The sequence below is a fragment of the Equus przewalskii genome, chromosome 8, assembly GCF_037783145.1.
Source record: "Equus przewalskii isolate Varuska chromosome 8, EquPr2, whole genome shotgun sequence".
Taxonomy (NCBI): Eukaryota; Metazoa; Chordata; class Mammalia; order Perissodactyla; family Equidae; genus Equus; species Equus przewalskii.
In genome coordinates, this window is record NC_091838.1 from 84,251,615 (window position 1) to 84,272,598 (window position 20,984).

Genomic DNA, 20,984 nt, shown 5'->3' on the forward strand with positions numbered 1-20,984 from the left:
GTCTTGGGAAGTCAACTTGGAACCCAGGCACCATTCTTTGAGGAACCCATGCTGCATGGACAAGCCACGTGTAGGTGTGATGTCTCGACAGCCAGCATCAACCACAAAAGATGCGAGGGAGGAAGCCTTCGAGGTGATGCCAGCCCCAGCCGCCATCCTCAGTGACCGCAGGGAGGAAAGATCCTAAGTGCAAACCATCTAGCTAAGCCCAGGCAACCGCCAGAACTGCAAGAGATAAAACAATCATTTTATGTTATTTGAAGTCACTAAGGTTATGCAAGAGATAAACAGATATATAACCCCTACACAATCCCTTTTTGGAAAGGGTGAGGGTATCTTCACTCTTAAAGGGAAAAAGGAGCCCATTTTATTGCATTGGATATAATGGGAGGGCAAGAGAAGACTTGAAAGATGCCACATGTGGGCCATGTGGGGACACGGGCCTGTGCACCTTCCTAGGCCCCCATGAATCTCGCCTCCTCTTGGTGAGTGTAGCAACTCTGCTGGTTCACCCTTCCACTTACAAACTGGAAGTGTGGGATCTGGCTTCCTAAGCACTGCAGAGGGGCTGAATAATGCAACTGGTAGACGTGGAAACAAGCTCCCTGCTAGTGCCCTTGACCACTGGGAAACAGAGGTACCTGGAGACAGGAGGTACGTGCAAAGGGAAGCCCCTCATTTCTCACTCCTGTAGACCTACCAGCAGTTCCGCTGGATTGAACTGACATGAGATGCTGGAATACACAAGGCCAGGAAACGCCAGAGAGTAACAACACAATGTCAGTAACATTCCGCAGACTGACAAGGATTATGTAAAAAACTGTAACAATTGTTCTTGGTAGGAAAGGAGGGAAAAGGGAATTCACACTTACAGGCTTCACCCAGCAAGTCCCTATCCTGAAGTTCCATCCCCCAAGGGCAAGCCCCTGAACACACACCCACTGTCCACAATGCGGCAGTGGCCAGGATACATCCTGATATGCACATCCATGGGTATCAAGCAGCTAACAAAAAATTAATGATAGTTCCACAGGACTATTTGGATGGATTTCATAAGGTATTTTTTGAGTGAAAAACAGAAAAGTGTGTATGAAGTATCATCTTAAGGAAATTCACCTATTTTATCCTCAAAACCACTGTATTTGGGGAACAGCCAAAACAATCACAACGCATGATGGGCACCCGATGGCGAACCTGCAAACAAAGAAGGGGAGCTGCTTTTACGTAGAAAAAGGAGGAGAGCGAGGGGCTGTTTCAAAAGAAAGTTCATTGGGGTAGAGTAACCGTTCAGGGCAGGAACAGCTTCTCATTGGCTGAGCTGCAGTGCTTCTCATTGGCTGAGCTGTGGTGTTTCTTATTGGCTGAGCTGCTGTGTTTCTCATTGGCTGAGCTGAGGCATTTCCCATTGGCTGGACTAAAGTGTTTCTCATTGGCTGAGCTGCAGTGTTTCTCATTGGCTGAGCTGCAGTGTTTCTCATTGGCTGAGCTGCAGTGTTTCTCATTGGCTGAGCTGCAGTGTTTCTCATTGGCTGAGCTGTGGTATTTCTCATTGGCTGAGCTGCAGTGCTTCTCATTGGCTGAGCTGTGGCACTTCTCATTGGCTGAGCTGTGCTGTTTCTCATTGGCTGGGCTGTTACCAGGTGGGGAGAAACATCTCCCTTCAGAAGTAAAGCAGTGGTACTTCCTGTTGAGATGCAAGCGCCCATCTCTTCCTGTTTGGTGTAATTGACAGGTGTGATGGGATGAGAGCTCCGAGACAGGCCTCCGAGACTCCAGTTTACTTGAGGTTTCTTTTGTTAATTTCCACAGAAGTGAACCCATTTCAAAAAATAACCAGAGTTCCAAAAGCCACTGTATGGCGTACATGTACAGCTGCAGGTATATGTGTATGATTTGATGTAACTATGAGAGTACGGAGAAAAACATGGAAAGAACCATTTATTAGGTTAAGGTAGATGAGGGGTTGCGACAGAACAACCATGCCAACAAGGAAAAGAAAAATTGCTCTAAAAAGAATGTGACCATGTGTACGTATAATATAAATTATGTATTGGGCTTTGTCTTGTTTTGTTTTTGCTGAGGAACACTGCCCCTGAGCTAACATCTGTGCCAGTCTTCCTCCGTCCTATACATGGGTCGCCGGCACAGCATGGCTGACGAGCATGTAGGTGGGAGCCCAAGCTGGGGACCGAGGCCGACCAAACCGCGCCGCTGAAGTGGAGCGCGCCCAACTTCACCACTAGGCCACGGCCGGCCAACGTAGCTGTTTTTTCGAAAGAACAAATGTAAAAACTAAACGGTAAGGAAAGGAGAACAGGAAGCGCGTCTCAGCTTGGATGAACGCGTTTATGTCCAAGAGCTAGACGCCATCAGAGACCAAAGGATGCTTCCTCCCAGCAGTGGCTGCTCTCGCCCAGCGAACCTGGAGGGAGGCTCCAGGCGTCAAAGCGCAGCACAGGCGAGCCGGCTGCCTCGGGAGGAGAGCGCGGAGGAGCCCTCGGGCCCCTGGGACCGGTCTCAGGCGCGCGCCGGCGACGGCAAGGGCGGCGAGGACCGAGTGGGTCCCCGGGGCCTTGGGGACCGCCCCCACCCCACTACTCGACGGGGCGCGACCGGGAGATTCTTCCCCAGGGGGTCTCCACCCCCGACAGCCGCAGGACAGCTCCCCCAAGCGGCCGCGGGTACAGCCTCCTCTCCCCGGATCAGCTCTGCCCAAGTTCCACGGGACCGGAAGTGAGGAAAGTGGCGCAGCCAGGAACCGTAGTTCTCTGAGGCTGGAAGTCGGGAGCCGGACCACCGGAAACCGCCAGGAGATCGGAAGTGGGGGTCAGGGCCGCCGGGAACTGTAGTTCTCAGAGAGGCAGAAGTGGGACTGGCGGCGGGCGGCATGGCGGGGCTGGAGCTCCTGTCGGACCAAGGCTACCGCGTGGACGGGCGGCGCGCCGGGGAGCTGCGCAAGATCCAGGCGCGAATGGGCGTGTTCGCGCAGGCCGACGGCTCGGCCTACATCGAGCAGGGCAACACCAAGGCGCTAGCAGTGGTCTACGGGCCGCACGAGGCGAGTGGCTGTGCGTGCGCGAGCAGGGCGGCTCCGGCGGCGGGCGGAGGAATCGGGCGGCAGCCGCTCTGCGGGGTGCGCGGGGCCGCCAGACTGAGCAAGGCTCGGGAGGCGACGGACATGCCCAGGGCCGCTGCTCACTCGGACTAAAAGCCGAAGTCCTTGCTGTGATGCACGGTGGTCCCTGCCTTTCTCGTCGGCCCCTGTCCCCTGCGCTCTCCACTCTTTGCTGTTCCTCAAAGCGCCAGGCGCGCTCCCACTCGCTCCCTACCTCTCAGCTCTCTACTCCGACATCACCGTCCGGATGACGCCTCCCCAGACCCACCTTATCTACGTGGCAAGTCCCCTTCCCTACGACCACACACCTCCCTGCCTTTCTGCACCTGTCACCTCAGACGTTAACTTAGTTAACGCAGGCATGAAAAAATGTTCGCTTAGCGCCCTGAGTCTAGGCGTCCAGTCTTCCAGCAGGAGTGGACGAGTAGGGGAAACAGGCATGGCACGTTTGCAGAGCAGAAAGGCTCCTGGTGCGGGAGATGAGGAATAATTCCAGATGAGATTGCGGGGTTTCTAGGGAGGGGAGAACTCAAGGCTTTGTAGACCAGGGAGAAGATTTAGGATTTTATCTCACATGTGATGGGAAGCGTTTGGAAGGTAAGTAGGATATGTGGGTATGTATAGGAGAATCAGACTTGATATTTGTAAACAGGCTTTGCCTTTGGCTACAAATGGAAAATGGGTTGGGAGGAAATGAGACAAGGATGAAAACAAGGAGGCCTGTTAAGAGAGAGGAGATCCAGAGGTGATGGTGGCTTAGAGACTGGCTGGTGGTCCTTTCTCAGGCTATATTTTGGACATAAAGTAGTTGCCTTTGTTGAGATGTTGGAGGTAGAGGGAGAGGAAGGAGAGAGACTAAGATTCCGGGCCTAAGCCAGAGGAAGGGGTAGTGTGAGCTGGGAGGAGTGTGCCTAGCTCATGTGTCCTTCCTCCCCCAGATCCGGGGCTCACGGGCACGAGCCCTGCCAGACAGGGCACTGGTGAACTGTCAGTACAGTTCTGCCACCTTCAGCACAGGTGAGCGCAAGCGGCGGCCACATGGGGACCGGAAGTCCTGCGAGATGGGCCTACAGCTGCGTCAGACCTTCGAGGCAGCCATCCTTACACAGCTGCATCCACGCTCCCAGATTGATATTTACGTGCAGGTGAGCGGGCAGCAGCCCTCAAGCCAGGGAGGGGATGGAGGCTGTGAGAGGGGGAAGGCGGTCAGCAGCCTAATGGACTGATGCCATTGTGTGGGGGGGTTCCCTGCAGGTGCTGCAGGCAGATGGTGGGACCTACGCGGCTTGTGTGAATGCAGCCACGCTGGCAGTTATGGACGCTGGGATCCCCATGCGGGACTTTGTGTGTGCCTGCTCAGCTGGCTTTGTGGACGGCACAGCCCTGGCAGACCTCAGCCACGTGGAGGAAGCAGCTGGTGGCCCCCAGCTGGCCCTGGCCCTGCTGCCGGCCTCAGGCCAGATTGCACTGCTTGAGATGGACGCCAGGCTGCATGAGGACCACCTGGAGCAGGTGTTAGAGGCTGCTGCCCGGGCCGCCCGTGATGTGCACACCCTGCTGGACCGTGTGGTCCGGCAGCATGTACATGAGGCCTCCATCTTGCTGGGGGACTGAGCACCCCGCCCCCCATGCCCAGAATAAAATCCACACAGTCCACTGTACTTGGATCTCCTCACAGCACTTCTGTGCCTTCAGAGCCTGGCTCCTGGGGGTGACTAGGGACCCTCCCATACACATGAACTACACACCTCTTGCAGCCTCAGGATTCAGACCCTGAAGAAGGTGGAAGAGGTGTGTCCCTGGGCGGAGAGAGCAGCTTGTGCCAGGAGGGGTTCAAGGCAGCTGAGCAGTGAAGCGCGGCCTGGTGGAATGAGCCAGGCCATCAGACTGTGGAGTCTTTTATCCTCCCCTCAGCACATCCAGGACCCTTAGCATAAGGGCTGAAGGAGGACTCGGCTGGCTGTGGGTACCCACCATGAAAATGTGGGGGCCATATCCCACATTTTCTGGATTATGGCTTGGATTTAATGGCCCCTTTGATCCCGAGCAATGGGCTCACTCTGCTCACTGCGATCTTAGCTGAGAAAGGAAGTTTAATTAGATTAGCTGGCAAATCGGAACATGGGTGACTAATGTGTCAAAAACCAATCTTCAAGGATTACAGAATCTTGAGGCAGTTATATAGAGAAAACGGGCAGTGAGGATGGGGTCCAGGGATGTCGGTCACCAGGCATCGCATTGTTCCATTCTTCTGTCAGCTGTGATGGCTACCTTGTAGGTCTGTTTCCCACCTGTGGTCAGCCTGTTCCCGGAGAGAAACTCATAGAACAAAGTTTTAATTTATCAAGGTATCAGGGACTACACACATAAGCAGAGGCCATAAATCCGTACACCACATGAATTTTTTAGAGTATGTGCAGAGCAGTGAGTAGTCACAGAGGAGGGGCTGGGGTCATTTAGCATAAAAAGATGAGCTCACTTATGCTCACTTACACCTTTCCCCCTAGGAGAGCCCCTTGGGCCTGTCCTGCTACTTACCTTGGTCTCCAAAACTACAACAGACACATGTTCTCATCTGGAGTCTTTTCTCCCCAGCTCTGACCCTTCCTCAGTGAACACACACACTCCCCCCTGCCCCACTACTGCACTTTCCTCTTCAGCCGGCTCCCTCTTCCTCTACCTCGGGCCCTCATACCTGCCTGAGCCCTGATCACCAGCCCCTGCAGCCTGCACCCAGGAGCTGCTTCTCCCTTAATATCCCAGGCACCTCCACCTGGACAGGAGTGCTTCCCACTTCTTACTCTACATGCCCCTGCTCCTTTGAAACCCGTTTTGGCCCAAAGTACCACCCACCTTCCTCCCTGTGGTCATCGGATCCCGATGACCTCGGTGCTTTTTTGGTGATGGACATCCATAGGAATGAGTTGGCGTACCCTTTGGCCTCTCAGTTCACAGAAGACTCCTTACCTCCCACCCACCCCACGGCACTCAGACCTGTCACTGCCAGCAGCAGCACCTTCAGAATCTCCTGCGGGCGTCCATGCTCTGGTCGCCGCCTCCGGTTTTTCACCCACCTGTCCTATTCATCGCCCTTCTCGGATTTTCCTGTGACCCTTCGAGCTGGAACTTTCTTGCTGCCCCCTACCAGCCCGGGCCGCGGCCCGTCGTCTTCATTGCTCTCCTCCGGCACCGTACACTGCCAGCCCAAGCCTCCCGGAGACCGCCCTCGGTGGGCTGGAAGCCCGAGCCCCCTCCCTTCCTGCGGGCTCTGTTCCGCGCATGCGCAGCGGGAGTAACCGGGGAGGGGCGGGTACAACGAGGACACATACGCATGCGCAGCGGCGCGAGGGCCGCCGGGACCGGAAGTGCGGCGGGCGCGGAGCCCCGGGTCTGACAGAAGCTGTGCGCCGGGCCGGGGCCGTAGCTGGGGGCGGGAGCGCGGTCCCGGAGCCGCCCCGCCCCGCCATGGGCCTCCTGTCGGACCCGGTGCGCCGGCGCGCGCTCGCCCGCCTCGTGCTGCGCCTCAACGCGCCGCTCTGGTGAGGGTGGGACCCGAGGGCGGGGGCTGGAGCTACCGGCGCCCCTCGGGCTGCTCGCGCCCGGCGCTCCCGTCCGCCGGCGTCACTCGGGGCATCAGGCCCGGCCTCAGCTTTCTCGTCCTCCAGCCCGGGTGCGGGGACTCCGGGCCCAGCCCCTTCAGACACGCCCCCTCGACCCCCCGTGCAGAGGGTGAGGCCGCCGCCGGCGTGCGGACGCGCTAACGCCCCGGCGGCCGCTTCGTCCTCTCTCCCCGCAGCGTGCTGAGCTACGTGGCGGGCATCGCCTGGTTCCTGGCGCTGGCCTTCCCGCCGCTGACCCAGCGCACGTACATGTCGGAGAACGCCATGGGCTCCACCATGGTGGAGGAGCAGTTTGCGGGCGGAGACCGTGCGCGGGGCTTTGCCCGGGACTTCGCCGCCCACCGCAGGAAGTCGGGGTGAGCGGTGGAGCGGTGGGGATGGAGGAAGCCGCGGCGCGCGAGGCCGGGGAGCTCTGCTCAGACGCTGTTTGTGTCCCCAGGGCTCTGCCCGTGGCCTGGCTGGAGCGGACGATGCGGTCAGTGGGGCTGGAGGTCTACACGCAGAGTTTCTCCCGGAAACTGCCATTTCCAGATGAGACCCACGAGCGCTACGTATTGTTGGGGAGGGGTGTGCCTGGGACACAAAGCAGCTTGAGGGGGTGGCTGGAGGCCAGGGAGCTCAGCGGGGGAGTGGCCTGGGTCCAGGGAAATTCCTGGTGGGCATTCCAGGGCCAAAAAGGCAGGGGCTTCAGCCTGGGGGGGGCGTCGAGCTGAGGCTTCCCCACCAATACTGCGCGCAGATGGTGTCGGGCACCAACGTGTACGGTATCCTGCGAGCCCCTCGCGCCGCCAGCACCGAGTCCCTGGTGCTCACCGTACCCTGTGGCCCGGACTCCACCAACAGCCAGGCTGTGGGGCTGCTGCTGGCGCTCGCTGCCCACTTCCGGGGTGAGGCTCAGGGGCTGCTGCTGGCAGGGGAGGGTTTGGCTATTGCCCCAGGCCCTGCCGACACTGCTTCTGGCCTCCAGGGCAGATTTACTGGGCCAAAGACATCATCTTCCTGGTGACGGAACACGACCTTCTGGGCACTGAGGCTTGGCTTGAAGCCTACCACGACGTCAATGTCACTGGTGGGTGCCCTGCCCTGCCCTTGCCCCTCTCTCGGGGCCACTGTCCTCACCAGACCCCGTGGGCAGCTCATTCGCCTGCTCCCACAGGCATGCAGTCATCCCCTCTGCAGGGCCGGGCTGGGGCCATCCAGGCAGCGGTGGCCCTGGAGCTCAGCAGTGATGTGGTCACTAGTCTCGATGTGGCCGTGGAGGGGCTCAACGGGCAGCTGCCCAACCTCGACCTGCTCAACCTCTTCCAGACCTTCTGCCAGAAAGGGGGGCTGCTGTGCACATTGCAGGGCAAGGTAGGGCCGCCTGCCTGGGGGGGGTGCAGGGTCAGTGTGTTGGGATTATCTGACCCTTTCCCCAAACCCTCTAAGCTGCAGGCCCAGGACTGGACATCGATAGACGGGCCACTGCAGGGTCTGCAGACACTGCTGCTCATGGTCCTGCAGCAGGCCTCTGGCCGCCCCCATGGCCCCCATGGCCTCTTCCTGCGCTACCGCGTGGAGGCCCTAACACTACGTGGCATCAATAGCTTCCGCCAGTATAAGTATGACCTGGTGGCAGTGGGCAAGTAAGCGACTTCTGGTCCCCCCTTTTCTTGCTTGGGGTGGAGTGGGGGTGCCTGGGGGGTCTGACGGGTCGTAACTCTGCCCCACGCCCTGCAGGGCTCTGGAGGGCGTGTTCCGCAAGCTCAACCACCTTCTGGAGCGCCTGCACCAGTCCTTCTTCTTCTACCTGCTGCCCGCGCTCTCCCGCTTCGTCTCCATCGGCCTCTACATGCCTGCTGCTGGCTTTTTGCTCCTGGTCCTTGGTCTCAAGATATCCTCTGCCCACTGCTGTCCACTTGTGGCCAGCCTCAAGTCCCCTCCACTCTAGGCTAGGGAGAGCCCTCCATCCTCAGGGTAGGGAGTGGGGGGTGAGCCCTGGGTCCCCTACCTGGCATATCCTATCACACCTCTCGTCAAGGTCCTTGACTAGGCCATGCTCTGGAACTGTGGATGCAGCTGCATGAGGCCGGAGTGGGCCCTGAGGAGGCTGGGGGCGCCTCTGGACCTAGTCCTCTCCCACCCCAAGCACAGGTGATGATGCCCACCTCCTGCTGTTCGGGTGGGCTTCTAGGGCCTGGGTGGTGGTTACTGCTGCCACTCAGTCTCAACTGACAGAGTGGTGGAGCGGATCCTTGGGGCTCCCCTGGCCCCAGGGACCATCTCCAAGTGCCTGTGTGCCCTGCAGGGCATAGGGCTGGCCTCGCTTGTGGCGCCCTTGCTGATCTCACAGGCCATGGGCCTGGCCCTCTATGTCCTGCCAGTGCTGGGCCAACATGTGGCCACCCAGCACTTCCCTGTGGCTGAGGCTGAGGCTGTGGTGCTGACACTGCTGGCCATCTATGCAGCTGGCCTGGCCCTCCCACACAACACTCACTGGTGAGGAGCTGGGCTGGGTGGGTGCGGACAGGGGCCACCCTGGACATGCGAGCAGCTGCCTCTGAGCCCCTTGCCTTGCAGGGTGGTGAGCACTCAGGCCTCGGACAGGGGCTGGATGGCACTGAAGCTGGTAGCCCTGATCTACCTGGCACTACAGTTGGCCTGCATCACCCTCACCAACTTCTCACTGGGCTTCCTGCTGGCCGCCACCATGGTGCCGGCTGCTGCGCTCACCAAGCCCTCTGGGCCCCGGTATGTTCTGGTCAGCCCAACCACAGAACCCACCATGATGTGCCCCTCACTCCCAGTGCCTGTGCCCTCACCTCAGAGCCCACACTGACCCTGGTTCTCCACCCAGGCCACTTTATGGCACCCTGCTGGTGCTGACAAGTCCGGCAGCCACACTCCTAGGCAGCCTGTTCCTGTGGCGAGAGCTGCAGGAGGCACCGCTGTCACTGGCCGAGGGCTGGCAGCTCTTTCTGGCGGCGCTGGCACAGGGCGTGCTAGAGCACCACACCTATGGTGCCCTGCTCTTTCCGCTGCTGGCCCTGGGCCTCTACCCCTGCTGGCTGCTCTTCTGGAATGTGCTCTTCTGGAAGTAACGTCCGCCTGCCCTGTGGCATGAAGATTAGAAAGGGAACTCCCCAAACACCGCCACATTCTCTCCTTCCTGGAAAATAAACAGGTGTTTTGTTTCAGTTGCCCTTTGGGGTCTTGGCCCCCTGTCTGCTGTCTGTGTGGGGCTCCAGGGCCTGTGGGTGAGAAACTCTGCCTGCAGGGCTTGGCATACCACATGCCTCCTTTCTAGAGGGCACTGCCCCAGTCCACTTACTAGATGGCATCCCTGCCAGCTGGGGTACTGGTGGCAAGAGTGAGGGCCCCAGCTGCATCAGCCTCAGGAGGAGAGCCTTGGTCGGACACTGGTACCAGCTGGCCCCAGAGATTAGGATCTGAAAGTGACAAGTGCAGACCCTGCCCCTGCCCCAAGTGCATGTTCCCAGCCCTGGAGGTCTCTGCATGTCACAGTCCAGTGCTGTGGAAATCACGGTGCTGCGTAAGAGGAAATACCATGGGCAGGGCTTGGGGTCCCCATAGGAGCTGAGGCACCCAGAGACTGCACAACACCATCTTTAGTGCTGGGGCTAAGAGGACAAAGCTGGAGCCCTGCAGAGGAGGCCCAGGCAAGGCAAGAACCTTAGTGTGTGCTTGGGATGGAACAGGGAGGAGCACCCACCCGAACCTCCTTGGAGCTGAACCAGCCCAGGCCAAGTGCCCACAAGGTGCAGGGCTGAGGCAGAGCCCACCCGGCAGCGCCCAGGAGCTAACAGGACACAGGGACACAGCCCCAAGGGGGAGGGCACTGAAGGGCTGGCACAGAGAGAAGCTGGTGATTGTCCCAAGATCCCTGAAAGGAAGTGGGACATCCGGAGTCCATTCTGGAGAAGAGAAAAAAAAAGCAAAGCGTGGCCCTCTGGTGATGCCAGGGCCACATCAGGCCCAAGAGACCTCTCCTCCCAGGAGGGCCAAGGTGCTCCCGCCAGTACCCCACAGGGCAGTGAGAAAAGTACAGCCTTGTACAGGCCTCAGTATTAGAAGGGAGGCGGAGTTGCACCGCCTGTAGGATCAACTCAAAGGACCAGTGTCCCTTCAGTACCGTGTCCTGAAGGGTGTGGCCTGGGAAGTCCTGAGGAGGAAGCTCTGGACCCCACTCCTGCCACCAAAGCCTGTCTCTATGGCAGGACTTGCATTCCCATAGGAGGCTCCCCTTGAGACCCGGGGCTCCATAGTGAGGGGATCAGCTGGTGTTCCCCCCAGGCCCAGCACCTGGAGGCATTCTCTTCAGGGCCTCTCTCCAGAGAAGTCACCGCTGGTCTCCTGTTGAGGGGGCATGTGCGTTCTATGTCCAGCATTGTTGGGGATGGGGGTGGGGCTCGGGTGCTTGGAGACCCCACTGTGACTAGCAGCCTGTCTTTGACCCACTTGTTCCCAAGCTCTGGCTGGAACCTCTAGTCACTTTCTATGTTGAATGAACTGTCCAGCTTCTGAGGCTTTGGAGAGACTTGCAGCCCCCAGGAGCACCTCCCAGGTTGGCTTCTCTTGAGTCTCTCCCCTGGATCAGTCAGGCACATTTGTCTGTGGGCTTCCTGTCTTCTATCAAAAAGCAAATTCACCTGTTATTTTATTCTCAAAGCAAGTTTATTCAGGAATAGCCAAAAGAATTGCAATTCAGGGTGTACACACTATGGCAAACCATAGGCAAACCTGGAAAACAAAGGAGGGGAGCTGCTTTTATAGAGAAAAAGGGGGAGAGGGAGGGGCTATTCTAAAGGAAAGTCCATTGGGGGAGAGGAACAGTGCAGGGTGGGAATGGCTTCTCATTGGCTGAGCTGTGGCATTTCTCATTGGCTGAGCTGCAGATTTTCTCATTGGCTGAGCTGTGGCGTTTCTCATTGGCTGAGCTGTGGAGGCTTCTCATTGGCTGGGCTGTGGTGTTTCTCATTGGCTTGCTGTGGTGTTTCTCATTGGCTGAGCTGTGGTGTTTCTCATTGGCTGGGCTGTGGTGTTTCTCATTGGCTGAGCTGTGGCATTTCTCATTGGCTGAGCTGTGGCGTTTCCCATTGGCTGGGCTGTGGTGTTTCTCATTGGCTGGGCTGTGGTGTTTCTCATTGGCTGAGCTGTGGTGTTTCTCATTGGCTGGGCTGTTGCCGGTTGGCAGAGAAATCTTCCTTCAGTAGCAAAGTACTGGTACTTCCTGTTGAGATGCAAGCATCTGTCTCTTCCTGTTTGGAGTATTGATGATGGGTGATGGGGTGAGAGCTCCCCCTACAGGCCTTCCCAACTCCAATTTCGTTGAGGTTTCCTTTACTGATTTCCACGTTTATCCCTTTTGATCAAGATCTTTCTCTGAAAGCATCTCTGATCAACAGTCAGGGTCTCTGCACGTAGTGGTCTTGTCTCTCGGTGCCAGGAAGGACCTTTCCTGGTTGTCATGTCCCACATTGGAGGGAAAGTGCATGGTGGTTGGAAACCACTTAGGCCACATTTGAGTAACAATGAAGGTTAAGAGGGAGAACTCTCAGGCATTTCCCATCTAAAGTCTGTATTCTCCAATATAGTAGGCATTGGAGATCATTTCAAACTGTTAACATGACCTTATTGGACTCGTCATTTGTACAGAGGTTGAACAGGCAATAGGTACAGAACTTCACAACAAGTAGACAGAGTAAGACTAAGAGCAATGCAGAAGCCCAGTTTGCAGATGGTTCTAAACCAGGAGCCCAGACCTGAAGGTACCAGCTGGACAAATCAAAAGACAGTGGCTTGTTAGGTGGAACTGGTTGTAGCCACTGTGCCTGCTCTCTGATCTTATGTAATTGGGTTTCTACTTTTCCAGAGGCGTTTATCCATGTGCCCCAGGAGGCGTTCCCCACAGCACAGACATGTCCTTGCTCAGCAAATAGATAATCAAGGGCTACACAATTATCCAAGACTACCTTGGCCAATGAGTTCAGTGATGGTTGCTGAGCTGAAACTGCTTTGGCTGTGGAGTCGGCCAGCTCTTCTAGAGTCAGGGAGACTCCTGATCATTTGTTTGTTGGCACTCACTCTGATCCACGGAAAGAAAGTTCTTCCCATGGAGGAAAACCCAGAGTTGTGTACGCCTCCTGGAAGTTCTCATTTAGGGCGACTATGGAGATTCAATGGGAGAGACCAATGAGAGGTCTCTGGTTATGCAGAGAGAACAGGACAGTGAATATGGCAAGGGCACACTGTCCTTGTATTCTCCAGCTGTCAAGGCACTGAGTTGTCGAAGCATATAGGCCATTACTGAAACCTCCACAGAAGAAGACATAACCAGGGGATATGCATAAGGACCCACATAAGTGATAGCATCTATAGACTCATTCATCAGCATAGAGGCGTTAGCATTACATGACCTAGGCTCAGATACTGTGTTGTTATGTATCAAGAGGTTGCCTAAATACACGGGTATCTAAAAATTTACAGATGGCCTGGGTTACATGGGTGCCCTCAAATAATTTTTCATACAAATATTCAAAAGATCTTGTTTTCCCCTTCCCAGGCTGGGTTAAATTAAAGCAAGGGACAAGTTTAGGCAGGCCTAGCACCCTAAGTCAGTAAAATGGGCCAGCAGATCAATTTAGACAAATAATACCATCTAGAGCCCTAGTGAAATTACTTACAGGGTGAACTAATGGATCATTACCATATTGGACAGAGACTTCTGATGGCAAATCCAGCAATCAGAGAGGTTTCTCCCTTTCTAAAGGGATTGGGAAATGCAAACAAGGGCATTGTCCTTCTAGGAAAGAGAGGGAGAAAATAAAGTAAGAAACAGCAGTGGGAAGAGGGTGTGCAGCCCTGGTCTGGTCATCTTGGGAAAGCTTTCTGCCTCAGATGTCAGCTGCTTCTCTTCCTAGTCAGTTTGATTTGAGGTCTGCAGTGTTTGTTTGGAAACAAGTGTCAAGTGGAGCCTTCTTTAGCTGTGAGATGTGCACCCAAGGCTCAAGTCCCTGAAGTTTGGCTGCTATATGGGTAATGAGGAGGGCCTGGTATAGCACTTTCCAAGGAGATTTCAAGGGCACTAACATTGGAAATGTCAGTTTGGAGTATCATAGCCAGACATTTAAGAAAATTTTAGGATGCAGTCCAGCTTACAGGTATATAACAGAACTTTAAAGACAATTAATAGGACTAGAATGTAATGTCTACAAAGGTGTGAGCATATCTCCACAATAACCCCCATTTTAAAAAATAAAGAAAATCATAGTAAAACTAATTTGTTTGTATTAAACTTGACCTGATTATTTATATAAATGCAGCAAAAACTGTGATTGACTGTATAAGCTCTATAAGATTGCTTTGCTGAAAGCTTGTAAGCAAAGTACTAGGCCAATTTTTCAAGTATTTCGTTAAAGCTGTCTGGTCGTATCTGAGTCTGTGTACATCTTTCTTGAATATAACATTCTAGTCAAAGCCTTGGCAATGTAGCCAATATTTTCAATTGTTTCCCCTTACAAGGAGAATAGACCTTCACTGAACCCAGGCAAATACATATATTGTCATGAAAAGAACACTTAAGAGTTTCCAAATTCTGAAGAGATCAGGTAGAGAGAAAAAGATGAAATGTTTCAACCCTTGTTGCAAAGATACAGTTTACCAAATTGTTGTAAGTTATGGGGAGCTTAAAGGAGAGGAGAAAAAGGGGTCCTTTACGTCTGGAAAACAAAATATTAAATCAATCAGTCTTTCACTTGAGTTTCCGAAACTCCCACCCAGTTCAGTGTTATGATCTGAAAGTTATCAAAATCTGTATTCCAAATTGTCAAAGGCTTTCCCTGAATCTCTTTGCAAATGAAACATAATGGTAAAAGCATCAGAGTAAAACAGTAACTGCCTGTAGCTGACAAAAGACCTTTTTTAAAAAAAGGAGATGGATAAACGCAACTGACAAAGAAGTTTGGGTATTTCTGTGATTTACATTTTAGATAGTAACTAGAATTATGGGTAATAACGTTATATTAGGACATATCATAGGTTTAGGAATTTTATATAATTTCTAGAACACTTTTTAGTAACAGTCATACATAAAATATAACCTAAAAAGGATTGTTATCACTTATTTGACCATGCTTCTCATGTAATTTGACATACCGAATAAGCCTAATTAGTGTAATCTCTCTTTTTATAAGGGGAGGGAATAATTCTTTTGAGAGATCCCAGGTGCCCTCTGGAAAATCCCAAAGTTACATCCTGGTAGAAAAAAAAAAGTGTCATTTAGAATTTTAATATTTTGGGAAGCTTGTCAAAAGTATCAAAAAGTTTGGGGTGTTTGGGGCTGGCCCCGTGGCCGAGTGGTTAAGTTCGCGCACTCCTATGCAGGTGGCCCAGTGTTTCGTTGGTTCTAATCCTAGGCGCGGACATGGCACTGCTCATCAAACCACGCTGAGGCGGCATCCCACATGCCACAACTAGAAGGACCCACGACGAAGAATATACAACTATGTACCGGGGGCCTTTGGGGAGAAAAAGGAAAAAGAATAAAATCTTTAAAAAAAAAAAAAAGTTTGAGGGGTCAGGCCAGCCCGGTGGCGCAGCAGTTAAGTTCGCACGTTCCACTTCTTGGCGGCCCAGGGTTCGCCGGTTTGGATCCCAGGTGCGGACATGGCACCGCTTGGCAAAAGCCATGCTGTGGTAAGCGTCCCACGTGTAAAGTAGAGAAAGATGGGCACAGATGTAGCTCAGGGCTGGTCTTCCTCAGCAAAAAGAGGAGGATTGGCAGTAGTTAGCTCAGGGCTAATCTTCCTCAAAAAAAAAAAAAAAAAGTTTGGGTGCTTGACCAAATAGGATCACAGATCATTATGAAATAATACTTAAGTATCTATTTGATCAAAGTAACAATAACAAGTTTCAAGGGTGAAGAGAAAAGCATACATAGTTGTAAGCAAAACTTAACTCTTTAAATAGTAAGAAGGCTCAGTGGTCTTGAGTAATTAAAGACCTGATAGAAACAACACAGGAACTTATTTTGATAAAACACAAAATCTCTGTTTTCTAGGCATATTGCTTAAAGGTAAAGATGCTTTTGCAATCTGTTATCAAGAGCAGACCAATAGCTCAAGGAACCTTGTTAACAGAAAAGAAAGCCAAATTTTAATTTTGCATCAGCTTATTTGATATTAAAATTTATTCATTTCAATGTTAGGGAGTCATGACTGCTCATAAAATTCTATTCCCAAGACTCCTTCCCATAAACCTTCTAAACTTTCTTTTCACATTCAGATTTTGTCCTATTTTTTCTTCTTTCCCTTTCTGAAACAACCAGCCTCTCTTTAAAACGAGCTCTAGATTGCCCTCTTAGCCCTGTTCTTGATGCATCCCATTGGTTTTGGTATGTTGTGTTTTTGTTTTCATTCACCTCAAGGTGATTTCTAAGTTTCCCTGTGACTGCTTCTTTGACTCATTGGTTATTTAGGAGTATGTTATTTAATTTTTACATATTTGTAAATTTATCAACTTTCCTGTGTTATTGATTTCTAATTTTGTTCTATGGTGGTCAGAAAACATATTTTGTGTGATTTTACTACTTCAAAAATTATTGTGACTTGTTTTGTTGCCTAACATATGATCTACCCTAAGAACGGTCCACGTGCACTTGGGGAGAATATGTACTCTTCCATTGTTGCTTAGAGTGTTCATTGACGTCTGTTGGATCTAGGTGGCTTAGAGTGTTGTCCAAATCTTCTCTTTCCTTGTTGATCTTCTGTCTAGTTGTTCTATCCTTTACTGAGAGTGCAGTACTGAAGTCTCCAACTATTACTGAATTGTCTATTGTGCTCTTCAATTCTGTCAATTTTGGCTTCATGTATTTTGGGGTTCTGTTAAGTAAGTATATCTTTATAATTCTTATGTCTTCTTGATGGATTGATCTTTTTTTCATTATAAAATGTCATTCTTTGACTCTAGTATCAATTTTTGTCTTAAAGTCTATATTGTCTGCTATTAGTATAGCCACTCCAACTCTCTTTGGGTTACTGTTGGTATGGTACATCTTTCCCCAAATTTTTACTTTCTATCTATTTATGTCTGTGAATCTAAATTGTATTTCTTATAGACACTATACAGCAGGATCATGAATTTTTTTTTACCCTTTATGTCAATCTCTGCCCTTTAATTGGAGATTTTAATCCATTTACATTTAATGTAATTGATGATATGGTACAATTTATTTCTGCTCTTTTGTTATTTGCTTTCTGTATGTCTTATGTCTTTGTTGTTGTTCCTCAGTTTCTTCACTATTGCTTTCTTTTGTATTAGATAGATATTTTCTAGTGTACTATTTTAATTAGTTTGTTATCTCTTTGACTATATTTTTTAAGTTATCTTCTTAGTGATTGCCCTTGGGATTACAATTAACATATTAATTGATAACGACCTGATTTGGATTAACATTAAATTAATTTCAATAATATTAAAAGATGTTGCTCCTGTATAGCTCTGTTCCCTCTTTTTTATGCTGTTATTGTCACAAATTCCATCTTCATACATTCTGTGCCTATCCACATATATTTATAGTTATTGCTTTATGCAGGTATTTTTAAATTAGATAGGAAAAAAAGTTACTAACAAAAATGATTTAGGGGGCCAGCCCGGTGGCACAGTGGTTAAGTGCGCACATTCCGCTTCGGCGGCCTGGGGTTCACCAGTTCAGATCCCAGGTGTGGACATGGCACTGCTCAGAAGGCCATGCTGTGGTAGGCATCCCACATATAAAGTAGAGGAAGATGGGCATGGATGTTAGCTCAGGGCCAGCCTTCCTCAGCAAAAAGAGGAGGATTGGCAGAAGATGTTAGCTCAGGGCTAATCTTCCTCAAAAGAAACAAAAAATTTCTGTTTATTTTTGTATCTACCTATGTGGTTACCTTTACAGATGCTTTTGTTTCTTCATGTGGATTTGAGTTATTGTCTAATGTTCTTTCATTTCAACCTGAGGACTTTATTTAGTATTTCTTAGAAGGCAGGGTGCTCGTGACAAACTCTCAGTTTATTTATCTGGGAATGTCTTAATTTCTCCTTTTTTCTTTTTCTGGTGAGGAGGATTGGCCCTGAGCTAACATCTGTTGCTGATCTTCCTCTTTTTGCTTGAGGAAAACTACATTACTGGGCTGGCCCCCTCTTTTGTTTTGGAGGGATGGTTTTGCCAGATGTGGAATCCTTGTTTGGCAGGTTTATTCTTTCAGCACTTGGAATATGTCATCCCACTGCCTTCTGGCCTCCATGATTTCTGATGTGAAATCTGTTAATTTTATTGAGGATCACTTGTATGCGATAAGTCACTTCTCTCTTGCTGCTTTCAAAATTCTTTTTCTTTGGCTTTCAACAATTTATAATGTGTGTAGGTGTTGTTAACACAAATAATCCATAACCAATCGATAAATCAAAATTAGGGTGAGTTTATTATGAGCCAGATCTGAGGACCATATAGCTCAGGAGAGTCCTTTCACAAAGGAATGGAGCGCTCCAAAGAAGTGGGGGTGTACAGAGTGGTTATATACCATCAGAGAGCATGCATCACATATGATGGGAGTGTCCCTTTGTCCCTTTTATAACAGTCATGAGATCGCCTAGCTGGGCACAGAGATTCACACAGCAATCGATGGACACAGCAGGTAGCAGGTCTGTGGTCTCGAGCTGGGTGGTCACGGCAGGTTGGCAATCAATCCCCAGCCTGGGGAGAGATGCTCATCCTTAAGGAAATGCTGATGGAGGGGAAGTTACATCTTTCTTTACCTTTAAGGGCATTGTTGTTGTCTTTGGGACATAGTAAATACTTAAAGCAGATATACAATGCATGCTCAATGGCCACATCAGGCCCTTTTGGAAAAACAAGGTCAGGTCAAATTAGTTTTACACCAAATGACTTCCTCATATACTCCAATATATCCCATCACTTGCCATTTATTTATCAGTGTGGATCTCTTTTAGTTTATCCTACTCGGAATTCATTGAGCTTCCTGGATGTGTATAGTCATGTTTTTCATCAAACTTGGGAAGTTTTCAGCCATTATTTCTTCAAATGTTCTTTCTTCCCCTTTCTGTCTATTCTCTGCTCCTGAGAATTAGTTATAGGTTGATATGCTTAATGGTGTCCCAGAGGTCTCTAAGGCTCTGTTAATTTTTCTTCATTTTTCTTTCTTTCTCTTCCTCAGACTAGATAATCTCAGTTGACCTAACTTCGAGTTTGCTAATTCTTTCTTCTACCTACTCGAATCTGCAGTAAATTTTTCATTTCCATTATTGTACATTTCAACTCCAGAATTTCTACTTGATTTCTTTTTATAATTTCTGTCTTTTTATTGACATTTTCTGTTCGATGAGCCATTACTTTCATACTTTCCTTTATTTCTTTAGACATAGTTTCCTTTAGCTGTTTGAACATATTTAAGGAGCTGATTTAAAGAGTGCCTGCTAAATCCAGTATCTAGACTTGCCCAGAGATAGTTTCTATTTACTGGTTCTTTTTTCCCTATTTATAGGACAGAACTTCTTGTTTCTTTTCATGTCTCATAATTTGTTTTGTTGAAAACTAGACATTTAAATAACGTAATGTGGCAATTCTGGAAACCGGATTCCAGGTTTTGTTGTTGCTGCTTCTGGTAGTTATATTCCTGTAATGACTTTTGTGAACTAATTCTGTCATCTATACTATTGGTCATGTGTAGCCTCTCAAGTCTCTACTTGGTTAGTTTAGTGGTCAGCTAATGGTTGAACAGAGATTTCCTTAAATGCCTGAAGCCAGTAAGTCTCTCAGTCTTTCCCAAATGGCTCTGTGTGCTTGTTGGGGCATGCCTTCTGCACTCAGCCAGGCAGTTCACAACTCTGCCTTAGGCTTCACTTCCCTGTGCACAGAGGCTCAAGGTCAGCCAGAGGCGACCACTTAGGGCTTTTTCAGGTCTTTCATGAGTATGTGCACAGTGCTACTTATGTTTATGACCTTCTATATTCCAGAAATAGAGTAGTGCCCCCTTATCTCTGGGGGGATACGTTTCAAGACCCCCATGAATGCCTGAAACCATAGATAGTACTGAACTCTATACAGACTATATTTTTTCCTATACAGGCATGCACTGCATAATGACATTTCCGTCAATGATGGACCACATATACAATGGTGGTCCCTTAAGATTAGTACCATATAGCCTAGGTGCATAGTAGACTATATCATCTAGGTTTGTGTAACTACAGTCTATGATGTTCGCACAATGATGAAATCCCTAATGACACATTTCTCAGAATGTATCACCATCATTAAGTGACACATGACTATACATACATACGTAAGATAAAGTGTAATTATAAATTAGACACGGTGAGAAATTAACAACAATAACTAATAACAAAATAGAACAATTATAACAATATACTGTAATAAAAGTTACTGTAGATCTTAGCACCCTCAGCATATGATTTATTTTTCTTTCCTTATAAAGTCAAGAACTTTCACCTTCTCACTTAAAGGAAGCACTTCAAGACATCTCTTTGGCAGGGCCAGCCCCATGGCCAAGTTCGCATGCTCTGGTGCGGTGGCCCACGGTTTCGCTGGTTCAGATCTTGGGTGCAGACGTGACACCACTCATCAGGCCATGTTGAGGTGGCGTCCCACATGCCACAACTAGAAGGACCTGCAACTAAGATATACAACTATGTACAGGGGGGATTTGGGGAGATAAAGCGGGAAAAAAACAACAACAAAGATTGGCAACAGTAGTTAGCTCAGGTGCCAATCTTGAAAAAAAAAACAAAAAGGACATCTCTTTGGCATATCCGAATTTCCAGCATCACTACTCTTATACTTTGGGACCATTATTAAGTTAAACAAGGGTTACTTGAACACAAGCACCCCAATACCTTGACAGTCCATCTGATAACCCAGCTGGCTACTAAGTGACTAACTAGTGGGTAGCGTATACAGCATGGATATGCTGGACAAAGGGATGATCCATGTCCCAGGCAGGACAGAGTGTGGCAGTGAGAGATTTCCCCATGCTACTCAGAACCATGTGGAATTTAAAACTTATGAATTGCTTATTTCTGGAATTTTCTATATAATATTTTCAGACAGCGGTTGGCTGCAGGTAACTGAAACCGCAGAAAATGAAACTACAGATAAAGAGCGACCACTGTATATAGAGTTTTTCAATGCCCCTGTGGGCATTACATTCCTCAGCTCTTCCTTTTAAGTGTTTAGT

At 50.2% G+C, this 20,984-nt stretch overlaps 2 protein-coding genes and 1 long non-coding RNA gene across 5 annotated transcripts; 2 read left to right on the plus strand and 1 right to left on the minus strand.

The window, feature by feature from the left end:
• Window positions 1–2,371: 2,371 nt before the first annotated feature.
• EXOSC4 (exosome component 4) lies at window positions 2,372–4,776 on the plus strand. 2 transcript variants are annotated; one of them, XM_008535089.2, is made up of 3 exons: window positions 2,372–3,395; window positions 4,054–4,260; window positions 4,370–4,776. In XM_008535089.2, the coding sequence occupies exons 1-3, from the start codon at window positions 3,363–3,365 to the stop codon at window positions 4,727–4,729; spliced, it is 600 nt and encodes a 199-aa protein (XP_008533311.1). In that variant the 5' UTR covers window positions 2,372–3,362; the 3' UTR covers window positions 4,730–4,776. The 2 variants fall into 2 exon arrangements, with proteins under 2 accessions (XP_008533311.1, XP_008533310.1); XM_008535088.2 differs by having other exon boundaries at window positions 2,730–3,058.
• A 414-nt stretch (window positions 4,777–5,190) lies between these two features.
• Window positions 5,191–6,403, minus strand: LOC103560802 (uncharacterized). Its single transcript, XR_547288.2, has 2 exons — window positions 6,190–6,403; window positions 5,191–5,417 (listed from the first exon to the last, which is right to left on the minus strand). It is a non-coding gene; the product is annotated as an uncharacterized lncRNA (long non-coding RNA).
• A 40-nt stretch (window positions 6,404–6,443) lies between these two features.
• GPAA1 (glycosylphosphatidylinositol anchor attachment 1) lies at window positions 6,444–9,911 on the plus strand. 2 transcript variants are annotated; one of them, XM_008535090.2, is made up of 12 exons: window positions 6,444–6,654; window positions 6,912–7,091; window positions 7,175–7,286; window positions 7,475–7,622; window positions 7,703–7,804; window positions 7,892–8,088; window positions 8,164–8,360; window positions 8,455–8,608; window positions 8,773–8,868; window positions 9,023–9,213; window positions 9,295–9,465; window positions 9,572–9,911. In XM_008535090.2, the coding sequence occupies exons 1-12, from the start codon at window positions 6,581–6,583 to the stop codon at window positions 9,813–9,815; spliced, it is 1,866 nt and encodes a 621-aa protein (XP_008533312.1). In that variant the 5' UTR covers window positions 6,444–6,580; the 3' UTR covers window positions 9,816–9,911. The 2 variants fall into 2 exon arrangements, with proteins under 2 accessions (XP_008533312.1, XP_070488431.1); XM_070632330.1 differs by lacking the exon at window positions 9,023–9,213.
• Window positions 9,912–20,984: the final 11,073 nt, after the last annotated feature.

Coding starts and splice junctions, on each gene's coding strand:
- GPAA1 (XM_008535090.2), top strand. CDS start 6,581: ATGGGCCTCCTGTCGGACCCGGTGCGCCGGCGCGCGCTCGCCCGCCTC. Junction 8,869..9,022: donor CTCTCCCACCCCAAGCACAG/GTGATGATGCCC, acceptor TGTGCCCTGCAG/GGCATAGGGCTGGCCTCGCT. Junction 9,466..9,571: donor ACCAAGCCCTCTGGGCCCCG/GTATGTTCTGGT, acceptor TTCTCCACCCAG/GCCACTTTATGGCACCCTGC.
- EXOSC4 (XM_008535088.2), top strand. CDS start 2,888: ATGGCGGGGCTGGAGCTCCTGTCGGACCAAGGCTACCGCGTGGACGGG. Junction 3,059..4,053: donor TGGTCTACGGGCCGCACGAG/GCGAGTGGCTGT, acceptor TTCCTCCCCCAG/ATCCGGGGCTCACGGGCACG. Junction 4,261..4,369: donor AGATTGATATTTACGTGCAG/GTGAGCGGGCAG, acceptor GGTTCCCTGCAG/GTGCTGCAGGCAGATGGTGG.